Genomic DNA, 27,424 nt, shown 5'->3' on the forward strand with positions numbered 1-27,424 from the left:
TCACATTGCAGAGGTGCTTTGTGAGCTTGTAGATCTGCTATTTTCAAAAGACAAATGTTGAAAACTAGATAAAAGTTCTGCACAATGACTACATTCACAAGTATATTTTGGCAACACTAGAATTATTAATACAGGACTTTTACTCGTAAGAGTATTTCTACATCATAGTATTTCCCACATTCATTTCACCCGGAATATCTGAGCTTTTTTTTTTCACCAGTGCCGACAGACAAACAACAGGCTATATTTGCATACTATATATATATTGCACATATGCTTACAGTATGTCTGTCCATTTTGATGGGTTAGTTGTAGTGCGTAGAGAGATAATGACAGAGTGCGGAGAGGCCCAGCCCAGTCGTTGAGCTGGATTACACACCAGAGCTCCGCGCCAAACGACCAGTACCTCTGTCTCACTGGGTGGTGGTGGAGGGTGGAGCTTAATGAAATGCAGATGACAGTGCGTGTCCAGCGGGAAAGTGAATGAGTCGGACTCAAACATTTCTGGTGACGTTTTCCAGCCCTCAGTCCTATGGTTAAAATGCCCACATGGAAGCCAGAATGAAAGCCTTGGGAGTCTCATTTATGTTTCAGCGCATGAGGGTGTCTGTGATTTACAGGCTACTCTAACAACAGCACAGCGTCTGAAGGCAGAGAACTTGAACACTTGTATACAAAAGGGAGTTCCTCCATAGTAGCAGGAGATCCCAACCAATTCTATGGCAAAGAGCCCTAAATAGTCATAGCATCTGGCTGCAGTTATTAGTTACTATTGCATAATGTAAAATTTTAGTTTTTCTGACAATATCGGTCAAAACATCAGAAATTGGTGGTCTATAGCTTCAAAACCGGTATTGGACTCAAATATCTGGCCTCTCGGACAGGCTCAATATGTCACATACTACAGGCTTATTTTGCTAAATATACTGCTACATGGTGACTGTCATGGTGTAATTGTAATTAGGGGGAATAATTTACATTGCACTCAGTTAATGCCTATTCCTGTGACTGTAATAATCAATATTATATCATATAAAATAGTATTTTCAGGTCACAGTGGACAGTAAGTCAGCCTGGCGCTCAGAATGTGTAGACCAGCATTATTCATATTGTATTTTTGGCTTTTTTTGTTTTCATCTCAATTTTGGCCAACTTTAGTAATTACATTATATTTGGGCTGTAATTTATGTTTTTATCTGTAAATGTAAAGATACAGTAGTTGGGGAAAGAAAGTAGGCCCACTGCACTTCATAGCCTGTGATATACCAATTACATGCTATTTATACTATAATGAATGTTTTTAATTGGTATATTACAGGGTTCTCCCACAAAGTAATTCCACAACATTTGCACAACGCTATATTGTAATTACATGCTATTTATACTGCAATAAGTGGTTAGGTAAAAGTAAGATGTATTCCCCAAACTATGCAGACTCAACTATTATTCTATTAACAACTGCATGCTATTTCAATTGTAATTACACTTTTTATAAGGTAATTGACCAGAAAATCAATATATTTAAATATTGCTTGTTAGTTGAGTTCCCTTTACAATTGTATTTACTATTTAACTCTATTTAGCAGTCATGCTGCTATACACATGGATGGCACAATGGCGGAGGGTTCATTCAAACCACTTGTTTTAGAAAAAAGCTTCCGATCTACAAGATGTCTTATACGTTAAGCTAGCCGAGCTTGTGAGCTTGTAGATCGGCTATTCTAAAGAAATAGTGAAAACGTTTGGGACCCCGGAGTGAAAGTGGTAGACAGTCACCTGTACGAGTCCCTGTAGCTCATGGTGTCGTGACCCGAGTCCTCCTGGTCGTCCTCGTTGACCTTGAAGCATACTCTCTTAATGCCGCCGTGCTCCACCTTGTCCTGTTCACAGCCATCCTCGCATGGGGCCACGGAGGGAGGCTGGCGGGCCTCGTAGGCCGGGGGCTCCCCTCCCTCCTCTCCTTGGGGCTGTGTGGGCTCCGTGATGGACGACAAGAGACTAGACAAATAAATACATAAAGATGTCATGTGAAAAACGTTCAGTCGGTCGGTCAGTCAGTCTAATGTAATCCTGGGCTCTACACTCCCTCTGCCAACCTGGGGAGAGCAACGGAATGACCTCATGCTTCCTTCAATGCATGAGCGGCGCTCAAGCACACCTGACAGGGGGGAGTTTCCCCGGTTGGACGTAGCGCGTGGAAGGAACACGTTATTCCAACCAGTTCCTTTCCCCTCCATTGTGAGGGTACCTACCCTAGGGCCTAGGGGACATGGGGAGAACATGCAAACTCCACACAGAAAGGCCCTTTCCAACCGCACCTAGGGTATGGGCACTGATGACACAGAGGAGAGAACACTCCACCAGCGCCCACAGCGTCCCCAGTGGTAATCAAACCCAGGACCTTCTAGCTGCGAGGTGACAGCACTACCGACTGCACCACCGTGCCCCCCTAAGCCTCATCTTCAATATTAATTAAAACAAGGGTTGTTTAATTGTCTTGAGAAGTAAATCTGCAGCCAAGAATTCTGTATTATTTATTTTATTTATTATTATTATATATTTTTTAAGATTATCAAATGGCACGGTGAAGTCTGCAACATTTGCTCACTCACATATGCACAGCACTAAAATAGCAGTATTTAGAATGGCACAATCCACCAAAGAGGAAGAAATCGCAGATACTGCTGGTGAAATTGAAGTGAATTGTCATTTCATCATGGCAAACTAATTGAACAAAAGTGATTTAACCTTACAGATGCAATTAAAACATGCAGGATCAATATGGTTATAGACCACTGGTTCACAGCGTGGGCCATCAGGGTCCAAATGGACACTTATATTGGTCTGTAACTCTGAGATTGTACAAATGGAACCAAATGGACGCAAGGTTCATTTCTGTTCCATTTGTACACTCTCAAGAGTTAGAATAACACTAAGGATTTTATCATTTAGATGAATGCCCAGAGATTAAAATTTCAAACGGTATCAAATGGAGTCCGTGGTGGTCTAATCAATGCATATCAAACTGGCGGTCCTCGATACGAAAATGTCTGAGCATCGCCGTTGTAGACACACTTACACATCGATCTGTGCAACATACTGCCTCATCTCACGCACAGCCACATCCAGGCGGCTGTACAGATGAATGTAGGCGTCTTGACTCTCCATGTCCTCCTGTTTGAGCAGGTAACTCAGCCCTCCTTCCCCGTGGCCCGCTCGCCCATCCTCTATAAGCCCCTCCCCGTCCTCTCCATCTAGCTCCTCCCTTTCCAGGCCAGAGCAGTTCCAGGAAGGAGCTCCCATACTGGTCACACAGTGCTGGGTGTGGGACATGGGGCTCAGGTTGGCTGTGGAAAGACAGAGGGAGATACTGGTCACACATTGCTGGGTGTGGGACATGGGGCTCAGGTTGGCTGTGGAAAGACAGAGGGAGATGGAGAACATTAGGTGTATTTGTTCGTTTGCTTATGAGTTAAATGTTTTCAAATAGAAAATTCAATTAAATCAAAGTTTTTAAAATGTATACGATTTTGCACTTTTTACAAATTATCGGTCACAACATCAGTATCAGCATCGGCAGCATCAGTCGGGTTGTGTCTCTAAGCAAAAGTAATTTTAAACAAACAAAACGTTGTGTTACTAAAAAATGACCATGACATTTTACCATGGGGAACATTTCTCTTTTAGAAAACAAATGAGTGCACAGACTTGCAGATTCTGCTTCGCTAAACTAGAGACTGGCTGAAAGAAAACTGGGTGAAAAGCATAAAACATACATTAAAAAAAAATGCATTGCAGCATCAATGCAAAGACTTAGGTACAGTAGGTCCTTCATATTGGGACAATATTGAATTGGTTTTCAAAACTGAGGTTTTTTCCACTGTTTCAGCATCTACACATTGAATGTAGATGTAAGCATTTAAAATCGGTACCATCAGTAGGCAGGGATCTCATCGGCAATGCGAGACCATAGCCTACTGGATATGATGCTATTAGCTGACTATACATTAATGTTGTCCACTGCATGGAACTGAATTAATTAGTGTGACGACAGGCAGCTCAGCTGTGGGAAGCAGATATCTGACCTTGACTTCTGGTGTAATTTGCACTTATAAATGCCTGACCAGCTGAAACACGCAGCACCCTTTCTGTGCCCGTTGTGTATGTGCATGCTTGTGCATGCACAAGGTTGTGTGTGTGTGTGTACATCCGTCAGCAAGTCATTATTAGTGGGACATGCCACCCTCTTCGCTGATATGTATTCATCTGAGCTTTCCCAGTTTGTCAAAATATTTAAACTCTGCCGTTAAATAGTGTTCCACTCAACACACCCATATAATGCATTATCAATGGTGTTGACGTAACGCAGTCCCACCACGGAGCATTAGCCACGGGCTAGTGGAGACTGAATGGCATGGAGTTGCTGTGAGACAGCGCGGGTAATGAGGGGAAAGCGGAGCACCATTCCCTTTCCTGTGCTGTGAAATGTAACCACTTGAGCCAGTGCTTGCCAAGTAACCTGTGGATAGGGATGATATTGCAAGTGGGCCCCCATATTATTGGCAAAACACTAAGATTTTAATAATAGGCCTATATAACAACTTTATACAGGCATTATTAAAAATTATTATTCATCTCAAACATTGAAAATGTGTTTTCATTGTGATACTGATGAATAGGAACTTAAAGTATGCTATATGTTTGTTATATTGATCCAAGGTGGAACACATTTAATTGATTGGTCATTAAAATAAGCATGCTCTGAAAATGCACGGCTGCCGTGTTAAGTGGTCAGATGGGTGATATTTTCAGGTGGGCCCTGGTCCAGAGAAGGTAGAAAACCAAAGACATATAAGCACTATCTGATACCACATCATATGATAGTGTTGTGCAGTGAAAATGTTAGTCTATAAATAGATAGACCTTTTTTAATCCTGGGGGAAATTCCGTTGTCATACACAGCACAGCAGTAGATACGTAATGAAGAGAACAAGTACAGATAAGTAGAAAAAGGGTAACAATAATATAAAATATAAAGACGGTATAAAGATTACTGCACATCCGACCTGGCCTTCTGCGCCTGTGCTGCCAGGTGTGTATAGTCTATAGGCCACCAATAGGTGGAAATAGAGGCAAAGTTAACATTTACATTCAGAGTCACCAACACAAATGGCATATACAGTATAGTAAACTGACTAAAGGCTGCAGCATACAGTACATTAACTTTGCATCAGATATCAGGGGAGCAAAACAATATTATTAGTGGACACAGGCATGTTGGAAAGCAAAAATCAAAAATGCATGGACAGCAGGAGAAGAGATAGTTAGAGAAAGTTAGCTAAATGTGTGGCAAATCTGCAAAAAAAATGCTTACCACTAGCTTTCTTTACCAAATGTGTTCATAAAGGGTGACAGCTGTTGAAAGTTGGGGTACCATTAACAACCTATATAGAGTGTAAAAACGTGTATGTCACCAAGAGGGGGGCGGTGTCTGAAAAGCTAGCGGCGCCATTTTTGTGGGCTTTAAACTCTAGCCCACATCACTCAGAATAGAGTGACGGTGGTCTGTTTTTGTAAACATCGGGCTCGTTCCTGACGACAACAGTGAGCCAACACCAGGATGGAAAGAAAAAATGTCGGGCTCGATATACCTTACAAGGATTACAGGGCACCATTGTGAGATGTCAGTTTGTACATCGTTTGTTGAACTCCCTCTGGTGTTTAAAAAAAGAACGCACACGGATGGTCGCTTACTTGTAAACAAACCAGACAACCCCACAAGTATGGCGGCCGCGTGACACATATGTTGACGCCCCCCCTCAAGGAGATTTTGGTACGCACTATAAGGCAACATTTTCAAATTGTCATTATATTTTAGGTGATAGTAGACAACTAGAAACCATTTATGAACACATTTGTGAAGAAAGCTAGTGGTAAGCATTTTTTTTCAGATTTGCCACACACACATCTAACACGCTAACTTTCCCTAACTAAGAGGAGAGCAGTGGGAAAATGATTCTATTTGGGGCCTAGCAAGTGAGCAGTGTGTGATTACCTTGATCAGGATCCAGGCCATAGAAGGAATTCTTCCGGCCAAAGCGAATGTTGAAGGTTCTGCCAGCGGAGGTGGTGCTCTTTGGGTATGAGACCTGCATCAGGTTCATGTGGCAGTTGGTGGGTACAAAGTCCATGAAGCCCAGAGGGTGAGGGCATGTACCAGCCTGCCTGAAGGTGGGCCATGCCTTGCTCCTCAGCTCAACAGCAAACTGGGACAGAAGGAGGACATATATACAATGATGGACATAATACAGTATGTAGTTCAACCCAAGCTGGTGAACTCTTTAAAATAGGGATGTGAGCGACTAGTTGACTAGTCCATTAAACGGTGCTCCCCAACTAGGTTTTTAAACGTAGAGGTGTAACGCTACATATTTATATCCAATCTAATCCACTTTGTTTTGCATGGGAGTACAAGTGAGTTTTCAGATGTGATTTAAACACAGGCAAGGTTTGATAAGCTCTAACACTGTGGAAGTTCATTCCACAGTGTGGGCACTGCAATGGAAAATGACCTATAGGCCTACCCCCAGGAACTTCAGCTTTGAGTTAGGGATCTTAAGTAGTGACTGGTCAGTCGACCTCAGGACCCTTGTCGATTCTTTGGGAGCTTGTCGATTCTTTGGTCATACCGACCAGTTTCAGTACAGAATGTTCACTTTGTTACAGCTATGTACTATCCAGAGTGTAAAAAAAGAAAGAGATGAGGCAGGGACCCCCGCTACATAATATTGTATAACATTGTGTTTGCAGATAAAACTTTTTCATAGCACAACCATCACTGTAAGTGTAAATTAATGTTTTTTTCATGTTCATTCATGTTTGTTGAATTATTTTCTTTTAATAAGTTCTCATAAGGTTGACAAGGGAAATAATTTCAGTGCTGTGACACTTACTATCCCATCTCTTGCTATGGTTATAAATTCATTAGATGGTGCTTGGTCATCACACTTAAACCTCTTTTATTTTATTTTTTGAAACCCTTTGAGCGGAATGTGCAATGGAGAAGTTGAGTCGATAAAAGTAACCATTTTCGACATACAAGGTTCCCACTCGTCAGCGACGCAATACAGTACCTGCTTATAGCTGCTGATGCGCCGTCGGACGCTCTCCAGTTTGGTGTCACAGATCTGTCTGAACTCGTACTGAGGCATGGACACCACGCGGTCGCTCTGAGAGATCAGCTGGCTGCAGTTCTGGACAAAATGGCTGTCATCACTAGCAAATGCCTCCAGGATCTGAGAAGCCAGGAAAAACTGGTAAACATCCATCGACTGCTAGCTTACCAATGTTGATATGAATTATGTCAAAGTTCCCATTCTTCAGTGGCGAACTGAATTCCACCATGATGTACCCAAACGTACTAGGAAGAAAAGGACGCATTCAAGGCAAAAATAAGAAGAGAGGTAGGGCCAATTCAGAATTTTAGGTCAGAGATTTGAATTCAATTCTTATAAAATAACCTGAGATTTGGTGTGGAGGGAAAAATAGGAGTCAACCAAGTTAACCGGTCAAGTAATAGTGTTTACAGAGTGTTTACGCAGCAAGAATCTGACTAAACATAAAGTCAAAATGGGACCTTTGCAGCGATACTGAAGCAGCCTTTGGGTTGCACCATCTTCTCCAGGACATGGCTCTTGATGCCGGCGGTGCTGACATACTCGTAGACGACACCGTGTTCCAGGTGAACGTTGTCCACAGCCAGGCTGACCACAGGCAGATCCTCCGACAGTGACAACTCGCTCAACCGGTTGTCTGTGAGAAGAACGGATGGAAATTGTAATGCATTTCCCGGATTAAGAAGATACAGGAAGCACTTCTTCTTTATGTCCATGAAATGCAGATGCCTGAAGTGATCCTCATGACCTTGCATAAACCGATGACCGGTGTTCTAATCTACAGTATTAAAATAGTCTAGTGCACTCCTATACTACTTGAATCCTGTATTATGAAAGCAATACTGCACCTTATGCACAGGTTACTTTAGCTATAAATCCATATCGCCCTTAAAAAAAACGCTGCAAAATTATATAGATGCACTTTCCACTTTCCTTGTGTACGTATGTTTTTAATGCTTTGTTTCCTAATGTAAGGTACTGTTTGCTTGTTTTGTTTTATGTTTTTATGTGGGGACTGCGGATGAGAATTACAGTAGCATTTTTGCTAAATCTGGTGTATTTATTTACATTGCATTTATGTAATATGCAAGTCTAAATAAACAAATAAAGTAAAGTAAATAAACACAAATAAGTTTCGATGAATAGTTCATATACTAAACTTTATCTTATTTAAGGACCCTATTCAAAAGATTTCAAAAACCTTTGAAAACCTTTACCTGTAATGACATGACCCCAAAATAGGAATGCCATGTATTCATTTGTGTAAGAGGTGTGTGCGTGTGTCACCTGTTCCATTGGGACTGTTGTCCTCTTCATGTGTGGAGTAATCCTCCATTGAGTAGGGCCTAAAGGGACTCTCCTCCTCCTCCTCATCTGCACCTCCTCTTCCTTGCTGTAGTTCCTCCACATCCTCAAATAGATGGTAAACCCACTGACACTGAGACACACACACACACACACACACACACACACACACACACACACACACACACACACACACACATCCTCAAATAGATGGTACTGACACTGACACACGCAAACACACACACACCCCCTCAAATAGTTGGTACACCAACTGACACACACACACACACACACACACCCCCTCAAATAGTTGGTACACCCACTGACACACACACACACACACACACACCCCCCCTCAAATAGTTTGTACACCCACTGACACTGAGACACACATCCTCAAATAGATGGTTCACCCACTGACACTGAGACACACACACACATCCTCAAATAGATGGTACTGAAACTGAGATGCGCATGCACACACACACACCCTCAAATAGTTGGTACACCCACTGACACACACACACACACACACACCCTCAAATAGTTGGTACACCCACTGACACACGCACAAACACACTCAAATAGTTGGTACACCCACTGACACACACACACACACACACACCCTCAAATAGTTGGTACACCCACTGACACACACACACAAACACACCCTCAAATAGTTGGTACACCCACTGACACACACACACACACACACACACCCTCAAATAGTTGGTACACCCACTGACACACGCACAAACACACTCAAATAGTTGGTACACCCACTGACACACACACACAAACACACCCTCAAATAGTTGGTACACCCACTGACACACGCACACACCCTCAAATAGTTGGTACACCCACTGACACACTCAAATAGTTGGTACACCCACTGACACACACACATCCTCAAATAGTTGGTACACCCACTGACACACACACATCCTCAAATAGATGGTACTGACACCGACACTATCAAAATAATTAGTTAGGTTATAATACTTGTGTCCTCCTTCCAAAATGTGATGTTTAGCCAGCTCGTCTTAGAACGGAATCCCACTTTATTTTAACAATAATTAACCAATCAGCCAAACTGCACACATTGCCACTCTCAACAAAAACAAAAAGAGACTTAAAAAGAGTTAATTGGATTAGTAATTGTAATATAAGTATTACAGTGGTTCTCAAAATGAGGTACTGAGGGAGACCCTCACAGGAACCGCTGCCTTACACTACTCATTACTGGGGAAAGTAATAACATTACATTATTACTTAATAATATGTTACGGCCCAACACTGGCCAGGAAGCCAGGAGGAGCTTGGGACTGTAGCAGCAACCTTCCGGGTCCCAGATGGCTGCTCTATCCATACAATGTTCACACACAATAACCAATGAACTTCAATCATGCCAGGACTGGCTGGCTGCCTGACGTAATTAGTCAGTAAAGGTCTTGTAGTGGATTCTTGTAATAGAAGAATGGGTTTACTTTAAAGCACTGCTTCTCAAAGTGGGGCCCAGGAACCCCCAGCATCAGCATTAGCGAGTCCATAGCATTAGCGAGTTCTCTCTAATGCTCTGCCAGGAACTGGGCATATCCTGTAGACTGTAATGTGCAATGTCTAATCTGCAGTAAAAAGAACCTCTCACTCGTGTGAAGTGAGGTGTGCTCTTGTCATCATACATCATCATCATACATCGTCACAATCCGCCAATCAAATCATCATCCAGCCAATCACTTTTGACGTCTTATTTTTCTGCCCTCACTTTTACCTTCAATATGTACTTTGCTCAGCCAATCAAATCATCGCTATGGGGTGGTCAGCCAATGTTTGTGTTCACACTAACAAACAAAGCTGGGCACAGGAGGGGCTAGCGTCTATTAAAATGTTCTGGCGATTCAGGTCTGGTGACTCCGTCTATGGCGGATACAGCGACTGATTGGCCATCAGTAGCCGTTTCAACTCCATCACGTCAAACAACAAACATGGCTGCACCCACTGTGGTAACTTGCGACCGTATCGATATGGCTATTAAATTGCCCCATTATGAATGGTTTCTTTACAGAAATGATAGCTTTTTACAAACGTCATCATCGGACATATGTCACAGTTGAATGATATGTTTCAGTCTGAATAATAATAATCTGCAGCCAATAGGTTTGGCCCGCCCGTGTGTGTGTGCGTGCATACCGTAGGGTCCCACGGTGGTGGTAACTGGTGTGTGTGTTGTGCAGTAAAGTGCTCCAGAGCCTCCAGGTAGCTGCTATGGTTCAGGTTGATTCCGTTGATCTTCTGGACGATCTGGCCTGGCTGAAGGCCAGCGGCCGCCGCCTCTCCACCTGCATGAACAACCACAACATATAGAGTGGAACTGCAGGGGTGAACGGTCACTTTATTGAACCCCAGCACCAGCATTCATATTCTTTTTTTTTTTTTTTTTAAGATATTTTTTTTGCGGCTTACGCCTTTTATTGATTTTTGAAGGGACAGACAGTAGGCTGACAGGAAACGGGAGAGAGATGGGGGGATGACATGCAGTAAAGGCCGTGTCGGGTCCGGGAGTCGAACCCGCGGCACACTGCGACTGGATTACCAGTCCGGTGCCCAGACCGTTACGCTACGGCCTGGGCCAGCATTCATATTCTTTACAACATTGGCCAAACGTAGCCGATCTAAAAGCTCACAACGCATCGCAGAGCGAGGCCAGAATCCCACCAACGAGGACCAGCCCGGGATTTTGGCCACCCCGGACTTTACACAATCCTGATATACAAGTAGACATCCAGTCATGAAACATGAGGCAGACGGTGTGAGAAAGTGAAAGAGAGCAGAGCGGTCATGACCTCAAACCAAGGCCACATTCCACCCCTCGCTTACGGAAGGGTGCGACGCCTGCGTGCGTGTGTGTAGTCTGTCTGTGTTTGTTTCAGTGGGAATACACAATTGAATTGCCTTTCTATGAACATCTGGTCAGAAGACTGTCAGAAGAGAGCCAAGTGGTGTAAATAATAACACTGATTGTCTGTGTGCGCACAAGAGCGAGAGAGTGAGTGAATGTGCACATGTTGAAAAGGGCGTTTGGTGTACTACAGGGTTGATCTTTGACCCCGGACCAGGTGGCTGACAGGTGGCAGTTAAAAGCCCAGCAGGGGAAACAGACGGCACACCGTCAAATCCTCAGTGAGTTAGTGTTCATTTAACTCAGAGTGCACACACAGAACCAAAGTGGATCCCTTTGTACACCCACAGAGGCAAATTAACACTCAGGATTTTACAGTGTAACAGGTCTGTCTGATTCGTCAACTTTCTCCTCATCTTTGTGCTTTGGTTTCTGTTCGTACCAGACGTTTCAAACATCTATTTGTTCCAGATCACTTCGTGCAGTGCACGGTTCTCAAACCTTTTCACGTCAAGCACCCTCAAGTTATGAATTTGACTTTTTTTTTAAGCTTAGGCGTCCCAAAATTGGGACGCCAGGTTAAAAGTGCATGTCAAATAATGCCAAATATATATGGCTCTGGTTCTTTAAAACAGGGCTGAAAATCCACCTTTCCCTTAGTCAAATGACTACCCCTAACCTCTTCATAACACCATCCACAACATTGTTTTTCTTTTTTTTAATGATTTTAAATTTGTTGTTATTTTTGTGATATGTGATTATTATGAATTGAATACCCAGGACCTGAATGTAAACTAGACTTTTTCAGTGATGTCCTTTTGGTCTAAGTGTTTACTTTTCTGCCTATTAAAGTATTCAATCAATCAATCTAGTGGGAATCAAAGTGGTTGACAAAGTGACACCAACCTTTCCTGACTGCATGGACGTGAGGAGGGCTGTCACCAGACAGTCTGAAGGACAGGCCATCTGGGTTGTCAGGGATCTTCACGATCCTGGTTTACAAAAACAGAATATAATATATCATTTCACTCATTTATGTGTAGCAGAGTGGCTCGGGCCTCTGCCTGAAGACGAAAGAGCCAATATCCCCCCCAGCTAAGGAGGGATTACCTCTTAGGCTAGTGGCTAACATGCTTGGCACTTAACTGTCCCTTCCAAAGCGGGAGACCAGGGTTCAAATCCCGGGCTTTACACATAGAAAAAACATAATTTCGAAAGATCATACTGCAATATGTGAAGCCCATTTACACCAAAGTGAGGGGAAAGCCCCCCCCCCCCCCAAAAGATCCTAAAAGTCACATTGAGAAGTGTCTCACTCTTTGCCCTTGGTGGCCACCAGTAGACGGAGAGAACGTCGGATGCAGAAGCATTGGTTGATCATGGTTTCCACCTCGGCGAAAGGCCTGAGAAACAGCAGGTCCTCGTTGATGGTGAAGATCTTCCTGCCCACCTGCAGACCAGCCATCTGGACACGCACACGCACACACACACACACACACACACACACACACACACACACACACACACACACACACACACACACACACACACACACACACACACACACACACACACACACACACACACACACACACACACACACACACACACACACACACACACACACACACACGCACACGCACATCAGAAGGTTCTCTTTCCAGGCAGAGACCTGTCCTGGACTGACACTCCCAAGCTGTTGCTTGTCGACGCGTCACCACAACAAAATGAAATTAAAAGGAAAATAGGGCTGCAACCGTTATGGGGTGCAATTGTATACAGTAGTAGTCAAACCTTTTCATGGGGGTCCATTTGTAAAGAACCCATAAGAGAATACTGTATGTACGTGCATGTAAAAAATGGTTGGGTATAGTCAGTAGTCACACATGCACTGGCTGATATAACTTCTACATGCATGTTTAAAAAAAAATCACACACGTGTGAAGTGAGGGGCGCTCTCATCATCGTACATCATCATGCATCAAGAATACTGGCCAATCAGAATGCCTGTTGCCGGTGATTGGTGAGCTGGCGTTTAATGTTTTGATGTTTAATTTCCGTTACATTTGGCGGACATTTGACCTATATTATATAGCACCTTTCATACACAAGGCAATTCAAAGTGCTTTACAGAATAAAAACAAATACAGAGTGCAACAGTGCACTTCAAAAATGAACAAAGACAATTAAATATTGTATGATAAAGGAGCATATAAATTAGAACAAATACTCCCACCTTTGATTAAAAGTCCAGGCAAGACCTAGCCGTTATTAAACATCATTAGGATAGGCAATGTTAAATAAATAAGTTTTTAAATTAGACTTAAAAACAGCTATGGTTGGGGATTTCCTAGCCTGAGCTAACGCTAGACATTTCTGGCCTAGATGGGAGGGTCGCGGCTCAGTAAAACGCGCACCCTGATTGGATCTCATCGATCTGTCCGTCACCCCCGGCCCCTCCTCTCCCCCCTAGTGCAGCGCTACGTCACATCATTTGGAGCGACGCCCACCCGGAAGGGTTGACTCCCACTTTTAGACCAGAGCGGCCAATGCGTTCCTCCAGGCTTTCAATTTTTGCACCAACAAAGTGAAAGCCTGGTCCCGAGGCTAGGGATTTCCTAATAACCTGGAATATTACTCCAGGTTTGTGGTGCATAATAGTGAAATGCTGCTTCCCCATGTTTTGTTCCAACTATGGGGTGAACAATTAGTAGGCCAGCCCCAGATGACGCAATGGTTCTAGATGGTTCATATGGCTTCAGAATGTCTGAGATGTACAGTAGCTGGGCCCAGAGCCACAAACAGATTTATAGACAAGTAACACAATTTTAAAATCAATTCTCTGTGATACTGGCAGCCAATAAGGATTTTAGGACTGGTTTAATATGGTCATACACATATCAGCAGAATTCTGAATCAGTTGGAGTTGACAAAGAACTTTTTTTGAAAGTCCTGTACAGTATACAGACCATTACAGTAATCCAGTCTACTGGAAACAAAAGCATGTATAAGTGTTTCTAGGTCTTGCTGGGACATAATTCCCCTGACTCTTGCAATATTTTTAAGGCGATAATAGGCAGATGAAATTACAGTTTTGATATGACTGTTAAAATTTAAATCTGAGTCTAGGACAACAACAAGATCTATCACCTGACTCTTGGGTATAAGAGACTCAAGGTGAGAGATTACACTCTGTCTCTGATTCTGTGGTCCAAAAACAATGATTTCAGTTTTATCTTTATTTAATTGAAGAAAAATGTGCCCCATCCAGTCATTGATTTCCTCAATACAATGACAACTGATATGTAAATGTGCGTGTCATCTGCATAATTATGGTAATTTACTTTATTATTTGTCCTAGGGGAAGCATATATAGATTAAATAGGAGGGGTCCTAGAATGGACCCCAAAAAATAAATGACACGCGACCCTCAATGTCTGTTGTGTTTGATGTAGAAACATATACTGTTAGTTATATCCTATTTTATACATCTATTATACAGCTATTCAAAAATAGTAGGGGGGGGGGGGGGAATACACGTATATCAATTTGGGGTTTCCTTGACATGACAAACTTTCAGAATCTAGTAGCTAGTGACAGAAGACTTGCTATTCCTCTCTCTGGCTGTCTCTGTCCTGTTGTCATGGCCCCCGAGGGAATGAGGCACATTCACTGAGTTGGCACACAGGGGTTGTTCCCCAAATGGTGATCATACTTCTGGGAAGGACAGGGAGCGGGGTCTGTGGTGGAGATTACTTAAGTAAAAGTAGCAATACCACAATACAAGTGGTATTGTGGACTAAATTATTGTGGACTAATAAAAGTAGCAATACCACAATACAAGTGGTATTGTGGACTAAATTATTTTCGCTTCTATGCCACCAAAATGTGGAACGCCCTACCAACAGTCATTAAGACATGCGAATCCCTTGACTCCTTCAAAACCTCCCTCAAAGGGCACATACAGACGGCTGCAATTCGAAACTGGCCCCTGTAAAATCTGAATCCCCTCCGCCCCCCCTTTTTCCCCCTCACTGTATATGTTTCTTTTCCCTTTTTGCTTCCTTTATGATGAATTCCTGTTCTGTTCTTTAACTATATAGAAGTGTCTATGTGTGCGTCTCTAAATGTTTTGATGAATTGAACATGGTGGACACTGTTGTAAACAAGTGTAATGCTTAATTGGGTCGTCCACTCACAGTTAACAGTCTTTGTATTGAGTTTGTGCTTGAAATGTACTGTAATTCTGCAAACTGTTAAGAAATATTTCAATCAAAAAAAAAAAGTTAATGTGTTGTATTCAGCATCAAAATACTTACAGTACCAAAGTAAAAATAATCAAATGTTTCAAAATCTTTAGGCTCAGAGCGCTTTGCAACTTTGCCTCTGAGATGTAGTCGGGTGAAAGTATGAAGTATTGAGAAATACTCAATACACAAGTAATGTGTGTGCGTGTGTACGTGCGTGCGTGCGTGCGTGCGTGCGTGCGTGTATGCAAGAGAATGGGGGGCTACTGTGCTGGAATGCTGGAGGGGGCAGAAATAAATCATTACAACAAGTGGAAGAATTACAGTTAAAACTACAGTACTGCAGATTAGTTCCAGATGGATAGGAAAGAATACAGATAGTTTAAAAGATATGGAAAGTAAAATAAAATAAACCATAAAGAACAAGACAAGACCGTATGAGAGAGGAGCCAGCGGGGTTGAATTGTGAACCCAGGGCTTCCCCAATCTTTTCTTTTCCAAGGAAGCCCTGGCATTGCCAAGGGCCTCCAAATAGTCTGCCCCCCCCCCCCGTCCCGTCCCCCCATTGTGAAATGCCTTTTTTTAAGAGGGAAAGCGAAGGTCAAAGGCCCTTAAAGGGGTCACAGATTCCAGTGTAATACTAATAATTTAATAACAGGAGGTATGAATCAGTTTTTCTTTGACCCACTAGTTTGACATGCTGCTTAACCAATATTAGGAAACATTTTCCAAATTTCATCATACTATTTCATGTCTAAAATGAAAAATGGCCATAATATCATTCTGTGGACCTTAATGACCAAGTGAATAGGAAAAACACAAATAAAAAGTATGTCCTGACATCATAGGTTAATCTCTATTCCTTGAGCTTGAGTCAGGGGGGCAGTCAGACAGATATTTTGTGAAGCCACTGAGGAAATCGGGATTTCCTGAAAGTTCATATAATGGCCTGTTGTGGCGCTGTCATTGGACCCAGAAAAACCCATAGCCCCATAGAAGTCCATGCATTTGGGCCCAACTTCACCTATAATAATAATAATAATACATTTTATTTATATGGCGCCTTTCAGGTCACCCAAGGTCGCCTAACAAAACAGAAAAATACAAAACAATAAAGCAAGTTTAAAAATACAGCAAGTTTAAAAAACACACAAGAGGCCTGCAGCAGACTTCTACTCAAGGTAGACTGTATTACCTTAATAAACATGGTCATGAATACTTTCTTCTTCCAGTCACTAGTTTAAAGTCTAATTTCTAATGTCATAATATTCTTTTTGGAAAATTATGGTCCCATTAATTAAAAAAATGACCATAAAGTCGCGTATGTTCTGAGGGGCGTGGCTACCGTTACAGTCTATGATCGGGATTCCCCTCCCACTCGAGTCAAAATAAAAACCAACGGAGAAGAAGGGGGGAAGTCCTGCCTCGTTGTCTGGGCCAGCCATATTTTTTACAGTCTATGGCTTGAGTATATAGTCAACTTGACTTGGCTTTGCACTTCCCCCCCTCTGAACAGCTACAAGCTCACAACTGAGTTGGTGGTAGATGTGCTATTTTCAGCCAATGTTCACACCAGAATAGGGATGGTTATGAGGAAACATTTCCATTCACACGTTGTGTGTGTGTGTGTGTGTGTGTGTGTGTGTGTGTGTGTGTGTGTGTGTGTGTGTGTGTGTGTGTGTGAACTCAGAGTGATGTGAGTCAGCATGTCTAATGGCCCTCTAAGCTGTTGAGAACAGGAGTGACAGTCCTCACCTACTGGGAATAATGGATTGGACAGAATGTCAATGTCTGTGTGCGTGCATGTCTCGCGCTGTGTGTGTGTGTGTGTGTGTGTGTGTGTGTGTGTGTGTGTGTGTGTGTGTGCGTGCGTGTCCATATTGACCATACTGTACCTCAGCATGTGAGCCCCTGGTGACAGATTTCACCATGATGGCCTTGTTTTTCTCCTCGATCTCAAAGCCGTAGTCTTCCTCCTCAGGATGAATCTACACACACGCACACACACGCACGCACACACACACACACACACACACACACACACACAGTCACACACACATAGTGGGACTCATTCACAATTTTCACAATTCGCATCTATTATTTTATAAAATTATCGATTGTTTTAATAATTGATTTAATTGATTTGTCTGAATAACCGTTGCAGCCCTACTTACCAGTTACCACCAGTGGTAACTGGTAAGTTTTCAGGATTTCTCAAAAATAGCGAAAATAGCCGATCTACAATCTCATAGCTTGTAGCTTGGCTATTATCACTATATTATTTTGAAATAGGGCTTAAGTGGTTAATTCATTGTGACCACAGGTCGCATTTACTACATCCATATATGGTCACGCCTCATGACATCATCAGGGATCTCCATATATGGGCATATATGTAATGCAAATTAACCAAGTTGGTACAACACATGGATCTCCATATGTGGAGTTGACTATCATCACCTGGATCTCCATATATGAAGATCACAACATTGACCTCATCGAAACTCTGGTTAGCCATAAATGGTTTGACATACTAGATCTGCATATATAGAGCCGGGCCAGCAACTGTACATCTGACCTCACTGACACCAGATTAATAGTTTAACTCCTGCTTCTCAACTGTGCCGTATTAAGAAGCTCAGTTGTTTCAGCGCGACCTCGCCCCTTTAGGTCGTCTTACTGGTAATATATATATTTGCATTATATATTGGTTCCAAGATTTCTATTTACAAAAAATACTTTATACATCTACTTTTGTACTTAAAGGTACTCAAGTAAATGTGCTTAGTTACTATCCATCCTACTTACCACTACAGATTTCGCCAGGATGTTCTCTATCAGCTTGAAGTCGGTGCGTTGGTGCTGTTTGCTCTTAGCGCCGGTTCCCTCCGTCTCCTCGTCAGCGTAGAACCGGAAGAACTGAGACTCGTCCTTGAACTCACTCTTCTCTAGAACTGAAGGGGGGTGAGGGGGAGACCAAATATCAATACGAGGGGCTTAACCCATTTAGGCCTGACCTCAAAATTTAAAAAGAAATCTTCTAAATACTCCAGTTTTCTGAAATAAATATTTTCACAATTAAAAACAAATAGCAGACCTACAAGCTCGTAGCACGCCACTCGGTGGCACGCTATGAGCTTGTGAGCCCAAAAAGACTGCTTTATACTCGATCCTACTCGGTTAGAAATGTCAGATCAACAAGCTTGCAACGCATCAGCGTGCTTGTAAATCTGCTATTTTGGGCATGGGATACCACATACAGTAGGAACACAATGCTATTTTATATATAGAACATATTGTTTACTGTGCACGTAGTAGAGGTGTACAAACAGACCCATCAGCGTGTCTGCACACAAACAAGATGATGGTTAATTAGCCTCATCAGCCGGCAGGAACATCTGGGCCCATAACATGTGTGGGTTGTTGTTGCCATCACATGCCAGGACACGCTATAGGCTCTCTACGGAGACTCTGAGGAACAATCTGTCTTGTGTGAATCAATGTGTGAGGCGATCATCGTGGATGTTGTTGTTCCGAGCCCCCCACTCTCACACCCAGCGTGCCCCCATGTCTTTGCATTAGCCTAGAGCCTGACCGATATGTCTGTCTGGCCGATACTTAGCCCACTAGAGTACATATTATATATAAAAATTAAGATTACCAATTTCAAAAGTGAAACTCAGGGATGTTATAACATTTGGGTTTGAAGGCCTGTAAGGTTGTCATAATATCGAACATTATTCTTAACTTTCTACGTTTGCACACCTTTTCGCCATTTGCGAACTTAATAGTGCCTATTCAACTACAGGAGGTAGCCTTCAAAAACTCACTGTAACTCACGGTAAGCATGCAGCACACAGACTGATGTGTGTCTCACTGAAATAATATTCAAACATGTACATCACTGCCATGAGGATGCACCGTGTGGCTCCATGAGGCCTGCTGCACAGCGCACACCCACCACCGCGTGGCTCCATGAGGAGGCCTGCTGCACAGCGCACACCCACCACCACGTGGCTCCATGAGGCCTGCTGCACAGCGCACACCCACCACCGCGTGGCTCCATGAGGAGGCCTGCTGCACAGCGCACACCCACCACCGCGTGGCTCCATGAGGCCTGCTGCACAGTGCACACCCACCACCGCGTGGCTCCATGAGGAGGCCTGCTGCACAGTGCACACCCACCACCGTGTGGCTCCATGAGGAGGCCTGCTGCACAGCGCACACCCACCACCGCATGGCTCCATGAGGAGGCCTGCTGCACAGCGCACACCCACCACCGCGTGGCTCCATGAGGAGGCCTGCTGCACAGCACACACCACTGTGTGGCTCCGTTCAGCTCCAACTTGGAGTAACTCATTGACTCTCAGATTTCGCCCCCTGATCTCCAGTTGCCAACTGTTACCAGAGTCCAGAGCCAGCTTTTATTTTGAAGGAGAATAATTTCACGACTCAACCGGAAGTAAAATTGGCTAGGCTAATGTTAGCCGCAATGTTTTAATTATGTTAAGTCACCTGAAACGTTAATATTGTAACCACGATCCAGCGACTGGGTACAGTACGTGTGAAGGGGAGAGGTGGCTTGTTTTACTGGGTACAGTACGTGTGAAGGGGAGAGGTGGCTTGTTTTACTGGGTACAGTACGTGTGAAGGGGAGGGGGAGAGGTGGCTTGTTTTCAAGCCACAACAGCGTAATTCCCATTGTTTATCAGCATAGTCCATGTATCACAAAACGGGGCTTTAAAGTGGATCCAAGTGACCTAGAAAACAGTGCACGTGCTTATTGTGACAGTGCACATGCTTATTGGGACAGCTTCCCATTGAATATTACATAAGAATGGTTTGACGTCTACTAGAGTCATGTACATGATTGCTGTGATCTGGGGCCCAACGGCACAGAGAAAACAAGATGACAACTCAAATAAATGTTGGTTTTACTGTTAATGGTATATTGTGAAAGTTACATATTACATATTGTTGCCTTCCTTTGAAATGCCTAAATAAAGCCAAAGAACAAAGTGTAAGAGACAGAAAAGACTAAGGAACAGCATTACAGTGCTGAATGGAGAGATTATCTCTCCAATTTTGCTCTACACAAAATATCTAGTATACATTGGGGAGCGAGGATGCATTCATGCACGACCTTGCAAAAATGCAACCCGGAACACATTTTGAATCGGAGGGGCCAACAGAGGGCACCAGCTACAAGGAGATCATGGCCACAAGGTGGTGCACTTCCGTGCGTTAAGACGACAGTAAACAATAAGCACACAGATGAGGAAGTGACCATACAGTAGCAAGCAGCCAGCAGCAGCTGCCCGTGTGTCCCAGAGGCGAAACACTCATCCATAAAATAACACTACTGTATGAAACACGAGACCACAGCTTCCTAATTCATCTTAAAGGCATGCTACACCCAGCAGGGTTATTATAGTCAACTGAAACTAACAACAAAAAAATACCTTCTTTTTTAGATTTTGTTTTGTTTTAAATAGCTCTATATTCCAGAAGTAATTGTTGGTAATGTATACTGTATGTTTGTTCAGGAACAGGGATCTCCTCATCTATCCAGCTCTGTAGTAATCAGTAACATTTTATAAAGAGAATTGGTGTAGACTAGACAGAGCAAGACAAGAAGCTGACCTAGTATAGAGCCCTGGGAAACTGGGGTCAACCAATAGGATTTAAGTGGTTAACTCACTGTGAGATTGTAGATTGCAATTTTCACCACACGCTTGCACCTTCTATTCTTGTGAATCGCTACGGTTTGTCTTGGCGCACGATAAAGTTCACGTAAATTTCAGCATCAACCACAATATTTCTAAATATTTGTATTGACACTAAACCAATGCGGTGTCTGTGGTTTTAAAGTATCTTCTTGGAGCACTGTGACTCCACTCTCTCCAGGCCTCTTTGTCAAAAGGGTACCTGTGGTCATGGTTGAGCACCACTCCCAGATGGTCTTGTAGCTAGAGCAAACAGCACATGTCAGGGAACACTGCTAATTCTGTTTATGTTCAACATGCCAAATGTTCTCAGTGGCTACTGGTCCCAGGGCAGAAGGAGCTTGTACCGCTATGACACAGACTCCTTTTGATCTCGACAACCTCAAATGTCAAACATAGGGCACAGAAATACACTGTGAAGTCTGGAGTGTGAATTTATAACTGTTTCGGGTTGCTCCATTATCACACCTTCAGACATTTTGGGTGAGTTTAGTAATACAGAATCTGTGCCGTTTTCAGAGTGCTCTGGCAGTGACGTCATCAGTTCAGTTGATTATTGCTTTGTGTACACGTGTGCCTGCCTGCCGTATTGTCCATCACTGCTGCTTCCTAATACCTGTCTTCCACACCAGTGTCAGATAATAACATCATTTGGTTACTGGCAGTAGCATTTGCCTAGTTGAACTCGTCTCACTTTGTCCACTATCGTTGTTTTCATCAGTATTTGGAGTCATTGCACTGGACAACCCGGTTTTTGAGCAGGGCTCAGCTCAGGATCAGAGATGGCGACTCAAGTTAAAGACTCGTACTCGAGTCGCACTCAAGTTGCCACAAATGGGACTCGACCTCGCCCCCCAAAGACTCCAGACTCGACTCGGGCTCGAGCTCCGAGAGTCGTGGGCATCTCTGCATCTCTACACACCAGTGTGTGTGTTTCTGAACAAAAAGGATGGTTACCATACTCAGGGTTCCCCAATAGGCGGCCCGCGGGCCATTTGCGGCCCACAGAGGGTCTTAGATATAAATGGCATTAAATGGGGGTCAGTAGCCTATGCATGTCAAACTGGGCATCCTTTTCAAATGGGGTCTTGCCCTGAAAATGAATTTTCAGGGCAAGACCTCGACCTCGCGCATGCAGACAAGGCCCCCAGCCTGGTACGCTAGTAAAAATATGGCCCTTGAGGAAAATTAATTGGGGAACCCATACTGTATGGTACTTTATGTTAATGAGGAGAGCTGTGCACAAGCATGGATATTTAGAACATGTTATCATGTTCAAGGAAAGGTATATATCACAAGCGGTAGAGTGCGTTCAAATGTTTGATTATAACCCTACATTTCATCAACTAAAGGAGCTTCAACACAATATCCTGCCGTTTGGAGTTTTTATATCGATGGATGCAAAAAGGGGCATGTTGCCATGAAACTTGCTGAGCCATTCATGCTCATCCTGAAGGATGAAATGTAACCCTCAGGCCATTTCAGCACGGACGGGGTTTGCACTGTTGTTGTAGTACAGGGGTTCAGTACAGTACCTAAAACAATTACAGTATAGTTGCACCGCTTTTTAATATACTTTGCACACCTATAATAAAATAGCATCTCATCATCATTCATCAGTGCCTCATTATATGATGCACTTCTTTTTTTTGCTATATTTCTAGACATTATGGCCCTCTGCCCTATTCCTCATATTATTGAAATGTCATAGTTATGATTAATAACAGATATCTCATTATATGTAATGAAGAGTTTCATTACGTGTGTGTGTGTGTGTGTGTGTAAGTAACTGACCATGGTGCATGAAGCCATTGTTGCAGAGCCCCACCCCCAGTATTACAGCATCCTCGCGCGTGGAACAATCTCCCTGGGAAACCAAATGACGCACACAGTCAGTCAATCACATTCACACACACACACACACACACACACACACACACACACACACACACACACACACACACACACACACACACACACACACACACACACACACACACACACACACACACACACACACACACACACACACACACACACACACACAGTCAATAAAGAAACATCACCTTGTAGAAGACAAAACAGAGAAAGGATAGCATCTTCTTGGCAGATTAATACAATTACAAACAAGATGCTCTATGGTATACAGTATGGGTGATATGGAAGTTGAATGACAGAAAAGGAAAAAAATACCATACAGCGATCAGAGTGAAGGCTGTGGTGCATTTTAAAACTTTCTTGCCATGCATTAGCCAACTCCATAAAGGCTTTTGAAATATTTCACAAGAGTGCCTCTGTCTTTTTCCTTTTTTTTGTCATAAAGAAACTTTACTGCAGTCAAAGGCTTGACAGCTGAAATGGTGCTGGAAGGTGTAGAAATGAGAGTGCAGCTATTCTTCACCACTTGAAGGGTGCTCCATGTGCATTTCACGCACATGGAGCACACTTCAAGTAGTGAAGAATGGCTGCGTAACTGTTCCATTGTGTGTTTGAGTGAAGTTGAAAAGCAATGAAAGGGGATGGTGTATTTGACCTGGGAAAGAATCCAATCCACCAGTTTGCTCGCAGGAACCACAGACTTAAAGGTTTTCAAATGATGGTCTCTGTCCCTGAGAAGAGAAACAAAAAACGATCGGAAACATGTTGAGGTTTCGGCTCTGCACAGGATGTGCAAAAAATAAAAAACTCAAGGTCAGCATCTCTGCACGCAAAACATGCATGTGTCACTTTACACTTGTGGTTAACAGCACCTATTAGAGTGAGGTGGAACATGGCCTGCAACAGAACGAGACCTCGGTGCGCTTTGAGGCATGCTACTACATTCTGTATTCCCTGGGTGACATAAAGAGTGCACGTGATTCAAGAGCAAAAATGTTTCCAGATAAATGTTGCAATTTCAAGTTTAACATCAAGGATTTCGCCAGCCTGTCACGTTAATTCATGATTCATTAGGTTTTTGTGAGATTGCCTGAACATGCAGAACAGACTGCTCTGCTTTCAAGGGAAGTAGAGACGTGAAACAGGAAATGCTTGAGAGGAAGTGTGGTTGGTTTGTGTGACACGTAACGAGTGGCACGCAGCCTCTGAAAACAACGGACTTCTGAGTAACAAACATAATGTGCTACAGTACACTGGCAAGTCGAAAACGATAACAGACAAATAGCAAAAGACAAAAGGCTTCAATCTTTTAAAACCCATGAAAGCTGTAGAGTAGACCTACCTGGTCTACTGAGCACCAAGCCAGAAAGAGAACAAATAAATTGAATGAGAGTAAGTTATGCATGAATTCATCTATAAGAAAGGTTTCTAATGTCAAAGTGCCAGAAAGGAGTCGCTGATTTTATGTTTTAAGAAAAGCAATTGCGCTGTCAAGAGTCTCTGCCAGGCACGAAATTAAAAGCTTCAGGGACCCATCAGTGTGAGATAAATTCAATCAGTGTCACAAATACAATAAAAAAAACAGGGCAATGATTGGTGGTGCAACATTTGTGCTGACGTTAGCCAGATTCTGAGGCTGGCTTTGAACACTGCAACAGTTCCAGTATTTCTGATGTTTATGGGTATACTATTGAATTCCACTTGCCCAATACTTTAACTGAGAAAGCCAAGTACCGTACCCATTGTCTTTCTGTATTAATTCAAATAATCAAAAAAGTCAAATTTTGGTACACAATCATCCGTACACATTTTTGATGCGCTAGTCATAATGGACGTGCCTGATATAGGTCAGGCAAGACAGAGGTTCTCAAACGTTTTAACTTCAAGGACCGACATAACTGAGAGTTCATTGATCTAAGAGAGGTCATAACATAAGTGCCACAGATGTGGTGACTTCACTTAAAATGAGTGGTTACTGGTTATTAATCCAACCAAGTTTCATGTTTTAGGTTATTAGAGAAGGTAAAAGTGCAAGAAAGAAAGCAGCAAATGAAAAAATTAATAATAATAATAATAATAATAATAATAATAATAATAATGAATAACACCCATCTTTTACTTAAAAATAAAATAAGTTATCCTTTTAAATGTGTGTGTACACCTTACACATTCCTTTCAATGTGTGTGTACACCTTACACATTCCTTTAAATGTGTGTGTACACCTTACACATTGCAGCTGTCAGTTTGACTGCAGCATGTTCTTTATGTCTTGCATGCGGTACAAATCACATGCGGTACATCTGGATGCCAACATCTGGACTTGATTAAGGGATGTCATTAACCACATAAACCCAAGTGTCCCTATTCTAACAGTCTGTGAAAATAGCTGATCTACAAGCTCAACGCGTCACAGTCCGTATTTCTGATGTTTTCCCGGTGAAAAGATTTGGTGTAGAGAGAAAAAAAGAAGGGGAGACTAGGTGCTCCATCTTGCACCACCCTTATCCCTAAACTTATTTGCCATTTTTTACTATTTTGAAAATAATTTTAAAATAGTTCAACTAGCCGATCTACATCTACATTTTGTGGGCTTGTATATCAGCTATTTGGGTTAGGGTTAGGGGTTAAAAGGTTTTTTTAAATAGTAAAAAATGGCAAATAGGTTTAGGTATAAGAGTTAAGGGGTGGCACAAGATATAGTTCTAGGGGCTCTATTTCCGTCCATGCTAAACCCCTTATCCCTAAACGTCTTTGCCTTTTACTATTTTGATCTTTTTTTTTTTAATAGTTCAACTATCTGATCTACATCGACACATTTTAACTATACAAAAATGCTGTCCTTTTAAGATGACTTTAGACTTGTTCAACAAACAAACTTTGAACAAAGACAGGAGAAGGCTCCCACAGTTCACTGTTCATTATCAGAGTGCGCAGCATGAACCCTAGTCAACCAAAAACAGGGTCAGCGGTGCGTTAAATGAACACTCTACTACTACTGTGTTCTGATGGAGCACACAATGTGAGTCACCAGCAGAGCCCAACCCATCATTATTTATTAACTGCTATTATTGACGACATCGGTAACGGCAATTATGCGGCAGATATGTCCTTATTTGGAACCATTATGAGAGATCATATTCTGGGGGCGTACATTCTGAAGAAATAGCAGATATGCAAGCCAAGTCAATGAATAGTGTTTAATTTGGGCATGTCTTTAAAGGCAAAACTAAAAAAAAAAAAAAAAGAATAAATGTGATGCAAGATATTGTATGAAGTAAAATGGCGTAGTACACTGTATGTGGCACTACATAACAGGAAGGATAAAGAGAAAAGGGAGTACGGCTGTGGGAACATACTTGATGATGGGAGCGTGCAGGCTGTGCAGGCGGCAGTAGATTCGAACCCCCTATGAGAGAACACAACGATGAACCACACAATGTAAAGCCTAAGGCATCATTTATAAGCCGTGGAACAAGTAGAAGCACTTTTACTTGACCTGAGGCCAGTGTTGATTTCGTCGACAAAAACGAAGACGAAAAATGTTCGTCAACAACCTTTTTCCACTGACGAAAACCTAAATAATACTGACAATTTCGTCAACAAATAAAGACTAAAATGTTAGGATGGGACTAGTTGACAAGAGATCCAGTATAAGTAATTTTACAATTAGTTGCATGCTGAAAATTGACAATCTTTTTGACGGCATCAAGGCCCGCCAAAATACATTTTGTTCGACTAAATCAACTGTAGATTTAGTCGACTAAAACTAGACTAACAGTAAAACATTCCAGGTGACTATTAATGTGACTGAAACTAAATGAAAACTATTCAAGAGACTATGACTATAACTAAAATCTAAATTTGCCGCCAAAAACAACACTGGTAGTGACAGGGGGCTGACCTTTGACATGATGTCCTCCATCTCACTGCGGGCCTTGTAGGTGCCGTCATCGTAGCGGAAGCGGTACAGAACCTGCTCGTTCTTGAACTGGTGCTTGTCCGACACTGAAACACCACAACAAGACACACATGTCAGCACAGAGTGGGACAGAGCCTAGGTCAGACATTTCATTATACCACCGATTCTCTGGTTAATTGACAAAACACTATTGTAATGATAATAAAACATTAATTTAAAATACTAAACTCTGCGTTATACATGCATTTATATCCACGCACAGACTAAAAAC

General features: G+C 42.6%; 1 protein-coding gene across 1 annotated transcript in view; it reads right to left on the reverse strand.

Moving 5' to 3' along the window:
• Positions 1-27,424, reverse strand: part of prex1 (phosphatidylinositol-3,4,5-trisphosphate-dependent Rac exchange factor 1) — a 111,757-nt gene that overhangs the window by 18,653 nt on the left and 65,680 nt on the right. Inside the window, exons 12-26 of the mRNA XM_083770139.1 lie at positions 27,136-27,239; positions 26,591-26,640; positions 23,889-23,964; positions 23,150-23,222; positions 18,438-18,583; positions 17,525-17,617; positions 12,699-12,847; positions 12,289-12,374; positions 10,674-10,822; positions 8,463-8,613; positions 7,637-7,812; positions 7,134-7,295; positions 6,056-6,266; positions 3,080-3,347; positions 1,777-1,998 (exon numbers count right to left, since the gene is read on the reverse strand). Coding sequence (XP_083626265.1) covers positions 1,777-1,998; positions 3,080-3,347; positions 6,056-6,266; positions 7,134-7,295; positions 7,637-7,812; positions 8,463-8,613; positions 10,674-10,822; positions 12,289-12,374; positions 12,699-12,847; positions 17,525-17,617; positions 18,438-18,583; positions 23,150-23,222; positions 23,889-23,964; positions 26,591-26,640; positions 27,136-27,239 — 2,116 coding nt within the window. The remainder of the gene's footprint in view (positions 1-1,776; positions 1,999-3,079; positions 3,348-6,055; positions 6,267-7,133; positions 7,296-7,636; positions 7,813-8,462; positions 8,614-10,673; positions 10,823-12,288; positions 12,375-12,698; positions 12,848-17,524; positions 17,618-18,437; positions 18,584-23,149; positions 23,223-23,888; positions 23,965-26,590; positions 26,641-27,135; positions 27,240-27,424) is intronic.

This window comes from Protomyctophum parallelum (assembly GCF_964188405.1).
Source record: "Protomyctophum parallelum genome assembly, chromosome: 7".
Taxonomy (NCBI): domain Eukaryota; kingdom Metazoa; phylum Chordata; class Actinopteri; order Myctophiformes; family Myctophidae; genus Protomyctophum; species Protomyctophum parallelum.